Below are 17265 nucleotides of genomic sequence, written 5' to 3' on the forward strand. Positions count from 1 at the left end.
TGGGGGGGAAGTTTTAGGACTGGGAAGGGTTTTAGGCTGGACTGGGAGTGGTTTTAGGCAGGATTTGGGAGCTTTTAGAACTGGTGAAGTTTTTAGAGCTGGTGAATCCTTTAGGCTGGACTGGGGGCTTTTAGGCCTGGGAGTGCTTTTAGGCAGGATTTAGGAGCTTTTAGGACTGCTGAAGCTTTTAGGCTGGACTGGGGGGCTTTTAGGATTGACTTTTAGGCCTGGGAGAGCTGTTAGGCAGGATTTAGGAGCTTTTAGGATTTCTGAAGCTTTTAGGCTGGACTTTTAGGCCTGGGGGTGGTTTTAGACAGGATTTAGGAGTTTTTAGGATTGCTGAAGCGTTTAGGCTGGACTTTTAGGCCTGGGGGTGGTTTTAATGATTTAGGAGCTTTTAGGATTTCTGAAGCTTTTAGGCTGGACTGGGGGGCCTTTAGGCCGGACTGAGGGACTTTTTGGCCTGGGAGTGGTTTTAGGCAGGATTTGGGAGCTTTTAGGACTTCTGAAGATTTTAGGCAAGATTTAGGAGGTTTTAGGATTTCTGAAGCTTTTAGGCTGGACTTTTAGGCCTGGGGGTGGTTTTAGGCAGGATTTGGGAGCTTTTAGGATTGCTGAAGCTTTTAGGCTGGACTTTTAGGCTTGGGAGTGGTTTTAGGCAGGATTTAGGAGCTTTTAGGATTTCTGAAGCTTTTAGGCAGGACTGGGGGGCCTTTAGGCCGGACTGAGGGACTTCTAGGCCTGTGAGTGGCTCTTAGGCTGGACCAAGCAGTGGCCAAGCTCTTGCTGCCCTGCACAGGGAGGGAAAGCTCCTGGTCCTACTGATTAGGACTGGGATGGGCTTGGCTTTCCCCCCCTCTGGGCCGTACTGGGAGCACTGGGATGGTTCCACCGTTCCCAAGCCTGTGGATCTCGGCGACCCTCGGCATTCCCTGGTTTCTCTTTCCCTGTTTTTCTGCTCGTTGAGTTCATTAAACCTGGGGTTTTTTCCCTCAATCCGGGAGTTTTCCTGCTTTTTCTGCTCCCTTTCCCTGCTGGGTTTGGCCGGGACGGGGTTAAATCCTTGGGATCAGCTCCTGGTTGGGCTCCGGGCTGGGAAGGGGGTGAGAACAGGGAGTTGTTTGGGAATTGTTCCGGGGTTTTATCGCCCTCCAAGGCCTTTTCCTCCTCCTCACATTCCAAAGGGGCTCAAGGAGGGTCCTCCCACATCCCAGGGAATGGGCAGCCCTTGGAAATGGTGGAAAAGGAGGGAGGGACCGCTTTGAATCCCGATTCCAGGTGCTCTCCCGTGGTATTCCGGGGGCTGTGGATCCACCTCCTTCTCCGTCTCTTCCCGGTGAAGGCCCTGCCGCTTAAAAACTGGGAATGGTTTAGGTTGGAAAAGACCCTGAAAGGGCATCAAATCCCACCCCTAAACCCCGAGGGAGTTCCCCAGTTCCAGGGAATCCCGAGCTCTGTTCCACGAGCCGCTAATTCCCGGGATCAGGGCAGGAATCCGGGATCACCCCGAGACTTGGATCCCTCTGGATCAGCTCCCGCGGCCGGGAATCCTCAGGGAAGGACCTCCCCCCAAAAAAATCATGGAATGCCATGGAATATCCCGTGGGATGAGGTGATGAAGGACACAACTGCACGGGCATCCCTGGGGGGGCTAAAATATTCCCGGGATAAAGGGAATGTCTCCGTTCCCTCGGTGGGGAGGGACCCCCGAATGTCCCCGATCCCTCGGGATCCCCATCCCGTGTTTCCGAGGTGGGATCACCCTCCGGAGCAGGAGCTGGGAGTGGGACCAGCACTGGGGGGGCCCAGGCAGGGCCCCAGATCCAGGGGCCATTCCCGGGATCCCTGAGCCAAAGGCCAGATTCCCTGCACCGGGAATCAGCCCCATTTCCCCGGGTCCCTGCCCCAGATCCAGGGATCAGATTCCAGATCCCTGCCCCAAATCCAGGGATCAGATCCCAGACACATTTCCCCATGTCCTTGCCTCAGGACATGGGACCAGATCCCAGATCCCTGCCCCAAATCCAGGAATCGGACCCTAAATCCAGGGATCAGATCCCAGACACATTTCCCCCTGTCCCTGCCCCAAATCCAGGGATCAGATCCCAGACACATTTCCCCATGTCCTTGCCCCAGATTCAGGGATCAGATCCCATGTCCCTGCCCCAAATCCAGGGATCAGATCCCAAATCTAGGGATCAGACCCCAAATCTAGGGATCAGACCCCAAATCTAGGGATCAGACCCCAAATCTAGGGATCAGATCCCAAATCCAGGGTTCAGATCCCAGACACATTTCCCCCTGCCCCAGATCCAGGGACCATTCCCAGGATCCCAGACCCATCTCCCCTATCCCTGCCCCAGATCCAGGGACCATTCCCAGGATCCCACACCCATCTCCCCTATCCCTGCCCCACATCCAGGGACCATTCCCAGGATCCCACACCCATCTCCCCTATCCCTGCCCCACATCCAGGGACCATTCCCAGGATCCCACACCCATCTCCCCGATCCCTGCCCCACATCCAGGGACCATTCCCAGGATCCCACACCCATCTCCCCTATCCCTGCCCCACATCCAGGGACCATTCCCAGGATCCCAGACCCATCTTCCCTATCCCTGCCCACTCCCAGGGATCAGCCCCCGGACCCCTCTCCCAGCCCCCAATCCCTGTCCCCAGCCCCCCATTCCCTATTCCCCCCCCTCCCACCCCCTCTCCCTTTGGACCAGCTCCCCCCTTTTCCCAATCCCGCTATTCCCAATCCCGATGGATCGGGCCCGTCTCCCCCCTCCCCTCTCGGCCGTCTGTGAGTCATTGGGGCCGTGGGGGGGTCGGGGGGTGGATTTGGGGCGGGCTCAGGACTCTCCTTCCCGGCCCCTTTTTCCCTTTCCAGCTCCTCTCCCCGCTCCCGGTTTTTTTTGGCGGCCGGTGTCCCGCGCGCGCCGTTCCCGGTGTCCCGTCCCCCCCCGTTCCCGGATGGGCGCCGGGGATGCTCCAGCGCTGGGGGGGCTCCGGGAGGCTCCCGGGAAAGTTTTGGGAGCGCGGGGAAAGCGCCGGGAAGCGGCTCCGGCGGGATCCGGAGCCTGAGGATCTCCGGGAAGAGGCGGATGCGGGAAAAGGGGCCATGAGAGGTGAGGGGAAGGGGGGGGGGAGGGAACATTCCCGGCGGGATTGGGGGGCTGGGAAGAGGGGGATGGGGCGGATGGACAGGATGGATGTGCCGGAGTGGGGGTGGGGGGCCCCAAAATCCCGCACCCCCCGTCCTGCTTCCCGTGGGAAGGGGATTCCCGGGAATGGGGTCTGGGCATGGCCGGGGAGCCCCAAATTTGGGAAGGGGGGGGAAGAGGGATTGGAGGGGTCCAGACACGGCCAAGGACCCCCGGATTGGGAAGGGAGGGGAAAGAGGGATTGGGGGGGGTCCTGGGGCTCCCCCTGCTCCCTCCGATCCCGTCGCTTGTGGATTCCATAGGGAGGAAAAGCCAGATTTGGGATGGGAAGGACAGGAATAAAGGGGGGTTCCAGGTGGAATAAAGGGGGGGACACCGGGAGGATCCCAAATTTCCACACACACACTGGGGGTCCGGGCTGGGGGGAGCCGGGGGGGGGAGATTCCTTTGATCCCGTGGGTTTTTTATTCCTGGGAAGCCCCTCGGAGCCAGGAGCCAAATCCAACCACTCTGGGGCCAAATTTCCCCAAATTTACGGTCCAAATTTCCCCAAATCCATGGATTTGGAGCCAGGGGCCCTCCCTGTGTCCATCACCCATTTTGGGGCAAATCCAGCCAAGTTTCCACAATTTTATGCTCCAAATCCCACCAAAATTTATGGATCTGGTGCCCAGATTTCCCCCTTCACACAGGGAGGGGTGCTTTTCCTTTGCTCCCGTGGTTTTTATTCCCAGGAAGCCCCTTGGAGCCGGAGCCAGGAGCCCTCCCTGTGCCCATCTCCCACTTTTGGGCCAAATGCAGCCAAATTTCCCCAAATTTCTGGTCCAAATCCCACCCAAATTTATGGATTTGGTGCCCAAAGGTCCCACTGGGCGCCGGGGGGGGGGGGGACAGGGACGCGCATCCCAATGCTCCCGGGATTTTGCTCAGGGTGGCACCGGTGGCTCCTTCCCAACTTTCCCCCGGGAATGCCGGGGCAGGACGCGGCTGGGGCGGTTCCCCGGGATCCTCAGCCCTCCCCGGGAATGGGATCCCACCCAAATTTATGGATTTGCTGCCCAAAGGTCCCACTGGGCGCCGGGGGGGGGACCAGGGACGCGCATCCCAATGCTCCCGGGATTTTGCTCAGGGTGGCACCGGCGGCTCCTTCCCGGCTTTTCCCCGGGAATGCCGGGGCAGGACACGGCTGGGGCGGTTCCCCGGGATCCTCAGCCCCCCCCGGGAATGGGATCCCACCCAAATTTATGGATTTGCTGCCCAAAGGTCCCACTGGGCGCCGGGGGGGGACAGGGACGCCCGTCCTGCTGCTCCCGGGATTTTGCTCAGGGTGGCACCGGTGGCTCCTTCCCAACTTTCCCCCGGGAATGCCGGGGCAGGACGCGGCTGGGGCGGTTCCCAGGGATCCTCAGGCATCCCTGGAATGGCATCGGGAGGGCGGGCGGGGGGGGGGGGGAGCTGAGGCCGCTCCGCGTCCCCTTCCAGGACACGACCCGGCGGGAGGCGAGGAGATGGCGATGGTGGATTCCACCTCCAGCCGCGGATCCAGGGGTAAGGAATTCCGGGGGGGGGGCGGGAAGAGGGGCCGGCAGGGCCTGATCCATCCCTCTGTTCCCCAGGAAGGGCCCGGGGCAGCGGCCGGAGGAGGCTGTCGCTGTCCCCGTCCCCGTCCCTGCGGAGCGCCCTGCGCGGCCTCTACGCCCTGACCCTGCTCCTGTCGCTCGCCGTGGCCGTGCTGGGAGCGCTGGGTGAGCCGGGAATTTGGGGTGGGAATGCTGGGCTGGGAATTTGGGGATGGGGGGGGGCCTGAGGCATCCCGGGGTGGAGGGGAGCGGCTGGAATTCCGGCTGGGAGCGCCCTGGGGGTGGAGATGCCTCAGGAATGGGGGGAGGTGGGGGTGTTACCTGCATGGGAGCATCAGGGACCGACCCAGAGCCCGGAGGTTGGATCCCGGCACGTTCCAGGTGCTTCCCAGACGGAGCAGAGGGAAAACGTGCTCCTCAGGGGTGGAATCTTGGAGATGCTTTGGCAAATCCCAGACCTGGAAGCACCTGGGGATGCCCATCCCAGCCTGGCTCAGCAATCCCTGGACAGCTTAAGTGCCTTCCTGGAGGGAAGGTGTGGAGCAGGACGGTATTCCCAGGCATTCCCACCTCTCCTGACTCCCCAGAAGCTCCCAGGTGTGGAGGGGAGCAGCTGGAATTCTGGTGGGATCACCCCGGGTGTGGTGACACCGGGATCCCTCTGGATCTCAGGAACCACCTCAGAGCCTGGAGGTTGGATCCCATCACATCCCATCACCTCCCAGGTGCTTCCCAGACGGAGCAGAGGGACAAGGTGCTCCTCAGGGGTGGAATCTTGGAGATGTTCAGGCAAATCCCAGACCTGGAAGCGCCTGGGGATGCCCATCCCAGCCTGGCTCAGCAATCCCTGGACACCCTCTGTGCCAGGCGGGAGGGAAGGTGTGGAGCAGGACAGTATTCCCGGGCATTCCCACCTCTCCTGACTGCCCCGTTCCCCCCACAGCGTTCCGGAGGGTGGATTCCATCTCCAGCCGGATCAGCTCGGCCCAGACCTTCTACGAGGAGAAGCTGCTCTCCATCCAGGAGGATCTCCAGGGCTTGGGTGAGTGGCCTGGACCCGCACCCGGAGAGGCCTTTTCCGGGTGCCCATCCACCCGGAGAGGCCTTTTCCAGGTGCCCATCCACCCGGAGAGGCCTTTTCCGGGTGCCCATCCCACCAGGGAATGAGGGATCTCCCTTTCCCGGCTCCCGGGGCTCCCCCAGAGCCAACCCCCTGCCTTTCTCCCGGGATTTTGGGCAGGGATGAATGCCAGAGCCCAAGGGGTGGAAGGGGGGGTTGGAGAAGCTGCAGGACCGGGAGGAGGGTGGGATTGGGGAGTTCCCTTCTCCAGGCTCATGGAATCATGGAATCACGATGAGATTGGGGTGGGAAGGGGCCTTAAGGATCCGGAGGCATCCAGGGACACTTCCCAGGAGTCCAAGTGGCTCCAAACTGTCCTGGAGGGAAGGATTTGTTCCCTGGAGGGAAAGGAAGGGCTGACCATGGATCCAGAGGGGCTCCAGGCCTGGAGAGTGGGATGGGGTGGGATAACAGGTGGATCTCGGGATGGGGTGGGATAAGAGGTGGATCTTGGGATGGGATAACAGGTGGATCTCGGGATGGGGTGGGATAAGAGGTGGATCTTGGGATGGGGTGGGATAACAGGTGGATCTTGGGATGGGATGGGATAACAGATGGATCTTGGGATGGGGTGGGATAACAGGTGGATCTTGGGATGGGGTGGAATAACAGGTGGATCTCGGGAGGGGGTGGGATGGGATAACAGATGGATCTTGGGATGGGGTGGGATAACAGGTGGATCTTGGGATGGGATGGGATAACAGGTGGATCTTGGGATGGGGTGGGATAACAGGTGGATCTTGGGATGGGGTGGGATAACGGATGGATATCCAGCCTAGGAGGGTGGGATGGGGTGGGATAACAGATTGAACTTGGGATGGGGTTGGATAACAGATGGGTTTCCAAGCCTGGAGGGTGAGATGGGGTGGGATAACAGATGGCTCTCAGGATGGGATGGGATAACAGGTGGAACTCAGGGTGGGATGGGATAACAGGTGGATCTTGGGATGGGGTGGGATAACAGATGGATTTCCAGGCCTGGAGGGTGGCATAGGGTGGGATAACAGATGGATCTTGGGATGGGATGGGATAACGGATTTCCAAGCCTGGAGGGTGGGATGGGGTGGGATAACAGGTGGATCTCGGGATGGGGTGGGATAACAGATGGATCTTGGGATGGGATGGGATAACAGATGGATCTTGGGATGGGGTGGGATAACAGGTGGATCTTGGGATGGGATGGGATAACAGGTGGATCTCAGGAGGGGGTGGGATAACAGGTGGATCTCAGGAGGGGGTGGGATAACAGGTGGATCTTGGGATGGGATGGGATAACAGGTGGATCTCAGGAGGGGGTGGGATAACAGATGGATCTCCAGGCCTAGAGGGTGGGATGGGGTGGGATAACAGGTGGATCTCGGGATGGGATAACAGATGGAACTTTGGATGGGGTGGGATAACAGGTGGATCTCGGGATGGGGTGGGATAACAGGTGGATCCCGGGATGGGATAACAGGTGGATCCCGGGATGGGATAACAGCCGTCTCTCGGGATGGGGTGGGATAACAGGTGGATCCCGGGATGGGATAACAGCCGTCTCTCGGGATGGGGTGGGATAAGGGGTAGATCCCGGGATGGGATAACAGCCGTCTCTCGGGATGGGGTGGGCTAAGAGCCCCTCCCGCCCCCTGCCCAGGAGAGAAGAGCTCCGGGAACGGCTCCGTGCGCCAGGACCGGGAGCAGCTGGGCCGGGAGCTCTCCCAGCTGCGGGCGGAGCTGGAGCAGCTCCAGCGGACGCTGCGGGGGCAGGAGGCGCAGCTGGAGCGAACCTCCCGGCGCCATTCCCGGCTCTCGGCGGCGGGCGCGGGGCTCGGGGCGCGGCTGGAGAGCTGCGCGGGCTCCGTGCGGGGGCTGGCCCGGGGCGCGGAGCGGCTGCTGGCCCGGGCCGGGCGGTGCCGGGACGAGACGTCCCGGCTGGATGCGGAGCTGCGGGAGCTGTCCCGGGACGGCTCCGGGCTGGAAGCGGCGCTGGAGCGGCTGAACTCGAGCGCGGAGCGGGGCCGGGAGCGGCTGCGGGAGCTGCGGGGCGGCGCGGCCGAGGCGGGGCGGGCGCTGCGGGGTTTGGGCGAGGAGCGGCTGGAGCGGCGGCGGGAGCTGGGGGAGCTGCGGGACGGGCGGGAGCGCGCCCGGGGGCTGCTCGGGAGCGCGCAGGGCGCGGCGGGCGCGGCGGCGCGCAGGGAGGGCGGGAATGCCCGCGGGCTGCAGGAGCTGGCGATGCGCGCCGCGGAGCTGCAGGAGCGGCTGGACAACGCGAGCGCGGAGCTGGAGGAGCAGCGGGACAACCTCGGGGACGCCAGGTACGGGATTCCCGACGGGAACGCGCGCGCGGGGGCACGGGACTGGGAAAGGGACTTGAAAAGGGAGTGGTTCGAATCGGTATTTTAAATTTTTTTATGTTTATTTTTATGTTGTGTTTATATATTTATATAGAATATATAATATATTTATATGTTATTAAATATATATTATGTGTTTTTATATATTAAATTATATATTATATTATATATTATATATTATATAGTATATAGTATATATTTATATATAATATAATATATACTAAATATACAATTTATATTATTTATATTTATATTTATATTTATTTTTATATTATATGTATATATTTATATAGAATACATAATATAATATATTTATATATTATTAAACATATATATTATATATTCATATATATTAAATTATATATTTTATACATTATATATTAATATATAATATATACTATATAAAATATATTCATATTTATATTCATATTATATGTATATATTTATATAGAATACATAATATAATATATTTATATATTATTAAATATATATTATATATTTTTATAAATTAAATTATATGTTATATTATATATTATATATAAATATATAATATAATATATATAATATTTATATTAATTATATTTATATTAATATTTTTATATTATATTTATATATCTATATAGAATACATAATATAAAAATATTATTGAATATATATTATATATATTTATATATTAAATTATATATTTTATATATTATATATAAATATATAATATTATATATAATATTTATATTAATTATATTTATATTAATATTTTTATATTGTATTTATATATCTATATAGAATACATAATATAATATAATTATATATTATTGAATATATATAATATATTTATATATTAAATTATATATTTTATATATTATATATTAATATATAATATATAATATATAATATATATAATATTTATATTATTTATATTTATATTTATATTTATTTTTATATTATATTTATATATTTATATAGAATATATAATATAATATATTTATATGTTATTAAATATATATTATATATTTTTATATATTAAATTATATATTACATTATATATTGCATATTAATATATAATATAATATATACTATATATAATATTTATATTATTTATATTCATATTTATTTTTATTTTTATATTATATTTATATATCTATATAGCATACATAATATAATACAACTATATATTATTAAATATATATATATTGTATATTTTTATATATTAAATTACATATTTCATATAGTATATATTATAAATAATATAATATATACTATAGATATTATATTTATATTATTTATATTTGTATTTATATTTATATTTTTATTGTATTTATATATTTATATAGATACATAATATAATATATTTATATATTATTAAACATATATATTATATATTTATATATCTTAAACTATATATATTATATAATATATTAATATATAATATATAATATATAATTTAATATATATATATAACATATATAACATAATATATATTTATATATAATGCAAATAATATAATATTATGATATAATATATATAATATATATGTACAATATAATATATAATATGATATATATAATGTACATTATGTATAATATACAATATAGTTTTATATAATATAATATATATTTATACATTTCTATATTAGATAAAATGTATATTTATATATTTATATATTTATTTATATAATGTAATATATATTCGTATATTTATACATTACAAATAAATATATAATATATTCATATATTTATATATGAATATTAATATAATACATATTTATATATTTATGTATTCCTATATAGGATATATTATATATTAATATTTATTATTAACATAATATATATTTTTATATTATACAATTATATATTTATATATAATATATTTATATAATAGTATTTACAGATAATATATTTATATAATTATAAAAAAGAGATTTAACGTATATTTACAGATATTCCTTTAAAAATATATACACCCCTTTATTTTATCTGTATTTTGAATATTTTATAGAAATTTATTTTTATATATTCATATATATTATCTATATTTAGATATATTATTTATATATTATATGTATTTATATATTATTATTTATACACATATGTTATATATATACATATATATTATTATATTCATGTAATTATATAAAATATATTATATATATTATATATATATTATATATATTATATATATTATATATATTTAGGGATATTCCTTTAAAATATATATTTCTTTATTTTATCTATATTTTAAATATTTTATAGAAACTTATTTTTATATATTCATATATATAACATATTTATATATTATATATTTATATATAATATATATTACATATATGAGAGATATATGTAATATATAAATATATATTAAAATATATATAAAATAAAATACGGATAAAATATATAAAATACATTTTTATACTTATATAATGTAAAAAATGTAAAAATGTACATTTAACGTATATTTAATATATATTTATATAGAAATTTTAATATATATTTTAGCTATATATTTAACATATATATAGTATATATATTTCATATGTATAATATATATATTTCATATATATAATATATATGTTTTGTATATTTTATCTATATTTTAAGTATATATATTTTATATATATATTTTTATATATATATATTATATATATATATATATTTTATTTATAGGGCAGTGTCCTCACTGTCCCTGTGGGTGTTATAGGGCAGTGTCCTCACTGTCCCATAGGAGCTGGGGGTGTTATAGGGCAGTGTCCTCACTGTCCCATAGGAGCTGGGGGTGTTATAGGGCAGTGTCCCCCTGTCCCCATATGAGCTGTGGGTGTTATAGGGCAGTGTCCTCACTGTCCCCATATGAGCTGTGGGTGTTATAGGGCAGTGTCCTCACTGTCCCTGTGGGTGTTATAGGGCAGTGTCCTCACTGTCCCCGTGGGTGTTATAGGGCAGTGTCCTCACTGTCCCTGTGGGTGTTATAGGGCAGTGTCCTCACTGTCCCTGGGGGTGTTATAGGGCAGTGTCCCCCTGTCCCCATAGGAGCTGGGGGTGTTATAGGGCAGTGTCCTCACTGTCCCATAGGAGCTGGGGGTGTTATAGGGCAGTGTCCTCACTGTCCCATAGGAGCTGGGGGTGTTATAGGGCAGTGTCCCCCTGTCCCCATATGAGCTGTGGGTGTTATAGGGCAGTGTCCTCACTGTCCCCATATGAGCTGTGGGTGTTATAGGGCAGTGTCCTCACTGTCCCTGTGGGTGTTATAGGGCAGTGTCCTCACTGTCCCCGTGGGTGTTATAGGGCAGTGTCCTCACTGTCCCTGTGGGTGTTATAGGGCAGTGTCCTCACTGTCCCTGGGGGTGTTATAGGGCAGTGTCCCCCTGTCCCTGTGGGTGTTATAGGGCAGTGTCCTCACTGTCCCATATGAGCTGGGGGTGTTATAGGGCAGTGTCCTCACTGTCCCTGTGGGTGTTATAGGGCAGTGTCCTCACTGTCCCTGGGGGTGTTATAGGGCAGTGTCCTCACTGTCCCTGGGGGTGTTATAGGGCAGTGTCCTCACTGTCCCTGGGGGTGTTATAGGGCAGTGTCCTCACTGTCCCATATGAGCTGTGGGTGTTATAGGGCAGTGTCCTCACTGTCCCTGTGGGTGTTATAGGGCAGTGTCCTCACTGTCCCATATGAGCTGTGGGTGTTATAGGGCAGTGTCCTCACTGTCCCTGGGGGTGTTATAGGGCAGTGTCCTCACTGTCCCCATAGGAGCTGTGGGTGTTATAGGGCAGTGTCCTCACTGTCCCCATAGGAGCTGTGGGTGTTATAGGGCAGTGTCCTCACTGTCCCCATAGGAGCTGTGGGTGTTATAGGGCAGTGTCCTCACTGTCCCTGGGGGTGTTATAGGGCAGTGTCCCCACTGTCCCTACCCCCCCATTCCCCCTGGATCTGTGGGGTGGGGAAGCTTTCCCAGTCCATCCGTGACTCCACATGGTCTCCAGGGCCTGCCCTGAGGGATTTGGGGCCACCCCACCACCTCCCACCCCTTCCCGTTCCCCTCCGGGCATTTGTGACCCCACAACCCCCCCTCCGTCCCCGCAGGTACCACCGGGGCCACGCCCAGAACCGCACGGCCGACGGGTTCCGGGCGCTGGAGGGGCTCCTGGAGTCCCACGGGGAGGAGATCGGGACCATCTCGGCCAACCTGGCGGCCACGGGCGGGCACGTGCTGGCCATGCTGCGCTACCTGGGCTCCGTGCGGGAATCCTGCGCCCGCCGCCTGCGCGCCCACGCCCAGGACATCCTGCGGCTCAACGGGTCCCTGGCGGCGCTCCAGGGCTCCGCCGGGATCCTGCGGGAGCGCTTCGGGATCCTCGGGGCCCGCCTGGACGTCGGCGTCCGGAACCTGTCCCTGCTGCTCCAGGAGATGAGGGCGGTGGACGCGCGGCACGGGGACGCGCTGCGGGACATCACCCTGCTCCGAGGTCAGGGAAACGGGGGATCCAGGGAGGTGTTCCTGGGATTGGGTGGGATTGGGTGGGATTGGGGGACGCGCTGCGGGACATCACCCTGCTCCGAGGTCAGGGAAACGGGGGGAAGGGGGATCCAGGGAGGTGTTCCTGGGATTGGGTGGGATTGGGGGACGCGCTGCGGGACATCACCCTGCTCCGAGGTCAGGGAAACGGGGGATCCAGGGAGGTGTTCCTGGGATTGGGTGGGATTGGGTGGGATTGGGTGGGTGTGTGGCACGGGGACGCGCTGCGGGACATCACCCTGCTCCGAGGTCAGGGAAACGGGGGGGAAGGGGAGCTGTTCCTGGGATTGGGTGGGATTGGGGGGACGCGCTGCGGGACCTCACCCTGCTCTGAGGTGAGGGACAGGGGGGAGAGGGGGATCCAGGGAGGTGTTCCTGGGATTGGGTGGGATTGGGTGGGTGTGTGGCACGGGGACGCGCTGCGGGACCTCACCCTGCTCCGAGGTGAGGGAAACGGGGGATCCAGGGAGGTGTCCCTGGGATTGGGTGGGATTGGGTGGGATTGGGGGGATGCTCAGCACAGGGACGCGCTGCAGGACCTCACCCTGCTCTGAGGTCAGGGAAACGGGGGAAGGGGAGCTGTTCCTGGGATTGGGTGGGATTGGGTGGGATTGGGTGGATGCTTGGCATGGGGATGTGCTCAGGAATGTCACCCTGCTCCAAGGTGAGGGAAACGGGGGGAAGGGGAGGTGTTCCTGGGATTGGGTGGGATTGGGGGGACGTGCTGCAGGATCTCACCCTGCTCCGAGGGGAGGGAAATGGGGGGGGATCTGGGGAGGTGTTCCTGGGATTGGGTGGGATTGGGTGGGTGTGTGGCACAGGGATGTGCTCCAGAACGTCACTCTGCTCCGAGGTGAGGGAAAGGGGGAAAAGGGGGGAAAAGGGGAGGTGTTCCTGGGATTGGGTGGGATTTTGAGGGATTGGGTGGGATTGGGTGGGTGTGTGGCACAGGGATGTGCTCAGGAACGTCACCCTGCTCCGAGGTGAGGGAAACGGGTGAAAAGGGGATCCAGGGAGGTGTTCCTGGGATTGGGTGGGATTGGGTGGATGTGTGGCACGGGGACGGGCTGCGGGACCTCACCCTGCTCCGAGGTGAGGGAAACGGGGGGGAAAGGGGGATCCAGGGAGGTGTTCCTGGGATTGGGTGGGATTTTGAGGGATTGGGTGGGATTTGGGGGACATGCTCAGGAACGTCACCCTGCTCCGAGGTGTGGGGAGGAAAAGGGAGGTTCCTTGGATGTGGTGGGATTTGGGGGATCCCGATCCCAAGGGAGGTGGAGGAGGGTCCAAACCAGCCGTGCTGAGGTCAAGGAGGGGCTGGGATGTGCAGGAAGGCACCTGGAGCATCCCATGGATGAGGAGATGTCCCACAATGGGGGCACAGCAGGGAGGTCCTTCCCATCTCCTTCCATGTGCTTCCATGTGCTTCCATGTGCTTCCATGTGCTTCCATGTCCTTCCATATCCTTCCATGTCCTTCCATGTGCTTCCATGTCCTTCCATGTGTTTCCTTGTCCTTCCATGTGCTTCCATGTGCTTCCATGTCCTTCCATATCCTTCCATGTGCTTCCATGTGCTTCCATATCCTTCCATGTCCTTCCATGTGCTTCCATGTCCTTCCATGTGTTTCCTTGTCCTTCCATGTGCTTCCATGTGCTTCCATATCCTTCCATGTGCTTCCGTGTCCTTCCATGTCCTTCCATGTGCTTCCATGTGCTTCCATGTCCTTCCATGTCTTTCCATATCCTTCCATGTGCTTCCATGTCCCTCCATGTGCTTCCATGTCCTCCCAAAGTCCTTCCATGTCCTTCCCCCGGTGCCAGTGCCTCCTCTGCCCGTTCCCAGCGGAGAGGGAGCAACCGCTCCTGGCTGAGGGCGCCCAAATCCTTCCATGGATGGAATTCTCCATCCATCCCGACCTCAGCAAGACCCCCGAGGTCGGAGCATCCCCCCCCTCACCCCTCCTCTCCCTCTTTCCAGGCATTCCGGGTCTCCCAGGCCCCCGTGGCCTCAAGGGGGACGTTGGATCCAGCGGCCCCCCGGGAATGGGGGGACAGAAGGGTGACATCGGGATCCTGGGATCGCCGGGACCCCCCGGAGCTCTGGGACCCCCAGGACCCGCCGGCCCCCAGGGGGAACGGGGACCTCTGGGAACGAGAGGATTCCCGGGGCTCAAGGGCTCCAAGGGCAGCTTTGGACTCTCGGGATCCCGGGGCCAGGGCGGGTCCGAGGGCGATCCCGGACCCCCGGGGCCGGAGGGGGAACCGGGAAAGGCGGGACCCCCCGGCCCACAGGGAACACCGGGAATGCCCGGGACCCCCGGAAACACGGGACGGGCAGGGCCCGAGGGACCCAAGGGAGAGCCCGGCATGAGGGGACCCCCGGGGCCACCGGGACCACCCGGACCCCCGGGACAGTGACTGGGACAGGGGGGCCCCAATTCCATGTCCTGGGACCCCCGGGACAGTGACTGGGACAGGGGGCCCCAATTCCATGTCCTGGGACAATGACTGGGACAGGGGGGCCCCAAATTATCCCCTGGGACCCCCAGGACAGTGACTGGGACAGGGGGGCCCCAATTCCATCCCCCGGGACAATGACTGGGACAGGGGGTCCCCAATTTATCCCCTGGGACCCCCGGGACAGTGACTGGGACAGGGGGTCCCCAATTCCATCCCCTGGGACCCCCAGAACAGTGACTGGGACAGGGGGGCCCCAATTCCCTCCCCTGGGACCCCCAGGACAGTGACTGGGACAGGGGGTCCCCAATTCCATCCCCTGGGACAATGACTGGGACAGGGGGTCCCCAATTTATCCCCTGGCACCCCCGGGACAGTAACTGGGACAGGGGGCCCCAATTCCATGTCCTGGGACCCCCAGGACAGTAACTGGGACAGGGGGTCCCCAATTTATCCCCTGGGCCCCCTGGGACAATGACTGGGACAGGGGGTCCCCAATTCCATGTCCTGGGACAATGACTGGGACAGGGGGGCCCCAAATTATCCCCTGGGACCCCCAGGACAGTGACTGGGACAGGGGGTCCCCAATTCCATCCCCCGGGACAATGACTGGGACAGGGGGTCCCCAATTCCATCCCCTGGGACCCCCGGGACAATGACTGGGACAGGGGGGCCCCAATTCCATCCCTCGGGACAGTGACTGGGACAGGGGGTCCCCAATTTATCCCCTGGCACCCCCGGGACAGTAACTGGGACAGGGGTCCCCAGTTTATCCCCTGGGACCCCCAGGACAGTAACTGGGACAGGGGGTCCCCAATTTATCCCCTGGGCCCCCTGGGACAATGACTGGGACAGGGGGTCCCCAATTCCATGTCCTGGGACAGTGACTGGGACAGGGGGTCCCCAATTCCATCCCCTGGGACCCCCAGGACAGTGACTGGGACAGGGGGTCCCCAATTTATCCCCTGGGACCCCCGGGACAGTGACTGGGACAGGGGTCCCCAATTTATCCCCTGGGACCCTCGGGACAGTGACTGGGACAGGGGGTCCCCAATTCCATCCCCCGGGACAGTGACTGGGACAGGGGGTCCCCAATTCCCTCCCCTGGGACCCCCAGGACAGTGACTGGGACAGGGGGGCCCCAATTCCATGTCCTGGGACAGTGACTGGGACAGGGGGTCCCCAATTTATCCCCTGGGACCCCCGGGGCAGTGAGTGGGACAGGGGGTCCCCAATTTATCCCCTGGGACCCCCGGGGCAGTGAGTGGGACAGGGGGTCCCCAATTCCATCCCCTGGGACAGTGACTGGGACAGGGGGTACCCAATTCCATCCCCCGGGACAGTGACTGGGACAGGGGGTCCCCAATTCCATCCCCCGGGACAGTGACTGGGACAGGGGGTCCCCAATTTATCCCCTGGGCCCCCTGGGACAGTGACTGGGACAGGGGGGCCCCAATTCCATCCCCCAGGACAGTGACTGGGACAGGGGGGCCCCAATTTATCCCCTGGGACCCCCAGGACAGTGACTGGGACAGGGGATCCCCAATTCCATCCCCTGGGACCCCCAGGACAGTGACTGGGACAGGGGATCCCCAATTCCATCCCCTGGGACAATGACTGGGACAGGGGGGCCCCAATTCCATGTCCTGGGACAGTGACTGGGACAGGGGGGCCCCAATTCCATGTCCTGGGACAGTGACTGGGACAGGGGGTCCCCAATTCCATCCCCTGGGACAATGACTGGGACAGGGGGTCCCCAATTTATCCCCTGGGACCCCCGGGACAGTGACTGGGACAGGGGGTCCCCAATTCCATCCCCTGAGACAGTGACTGGGACAGGGGGCCCCAATTCCATCCCCTGGGACCCCCGGGACAGTGACTGGGACAGGGGGTCCCTAATTCCATGTTCTGGGACCCCCAGGACAGTGACTGGGACAGGGGGGCCCCAATTCCATGTCCTGGGACAGTGACTGGGACAGGGGGTCCCCAATTCCATCCCCTGGGACAGTGACTGGGACAGGGGGTCCCCAATTCCATCCCCTGGGACAGGGGGTCCCCAATTCCCTCCCCTGGGACCCCCAGGACAGTGACTGGGACAGGGGG

The 17265-nt window shown here is 53.9% G+C and overlaps 1 protein-coding gene and 1 long non-coding RNA gene across 2 annotated transcripts; both read left to right on the plus strand.

The window, feature by feature from the left end:
• Positions 1 to 8: 8 nt before the first annotated feature.
• Positions 9 to 994, plus strand: LOC135412443 (uncharacterized). The gene is made up of 2 exons (XR_010429648.1): positions 9 to 472; positions 512 to 994. It is a non-coding gene; the product is annotated as an uncharacterized LOC135412443 (long non-coding RNA).
• A 1960-nt stretch (positions 995 to 2954) lies between these two features.
• SCARA3 (scavenger receptor class A member 3) lies at positions 2955 to 15627 on the plus strand. Its single transcript, XM_064651197.1, has 7 exons — positions 2955 to 3132; positions 4651 to 4716; positions 4785 to 4913; positions 5692 to 5790; positions 7505 to 8165; positions 12272 to 12654; positions 14684 to 15627. The coding sequence occupies exons 1-7, from the start codon at positions 2991 to 2993 to the stop codon at positions 15121 to 15123; spliced, it is 1920 nt and encodes a 639-aa protein (XP_064507267.1). The 5' UTR covers positions 2955 to 2990; the 3' UTR covers positions 15124 to 15627.
• Positions 15628 to 17265: the final 1638 nt, after the last annotated feature.

The sequence above is a fragment of the Pseudopipra pipra genome, chromosome 3 (assembly GCF_036250125.1).
Source record: "Pseudopipra pipra isolate bDixPip1 chromosome 3, bDixPip1.hap1, whole genome shotgun sequence".
NCBI classification, from domain to species: domain Eukaryota; kingdom Metazoa; phylum Chordata; class Aves; order Passeriformes; family Pipridae; genus Pseudopipra; species Pseudopipra pipra.

What these genes read in the sequence shown, in the direction of transcription:
- SCARA3 (XM_064651197.1), top strand. Translation starts at nt 2,991, where the DNA reads ATGCTCCAGCGCTGGGGGGGCTCCGGGAGGCTCCCGGGAAAGTTTTGG. An exon ending in GGGAAAAGGGGCCATGAGAG is followed by an intron (nt 3,133 to 4,650) that starts GTGAGGGGAAGG and finishes GTCCCCTTCCAG; the next exon opens with GACACGACCCGGCGGGAGGC. An exon ending in CTCCAGCCGCGGATCCAGGG is followed by an intron (nt 4,717 to 4,784) that starts GTAAGGAATTCC and finishes TCTGTTCCCCAG; the next exon opens with GAAGGGCCCGGGGCAGCGGC.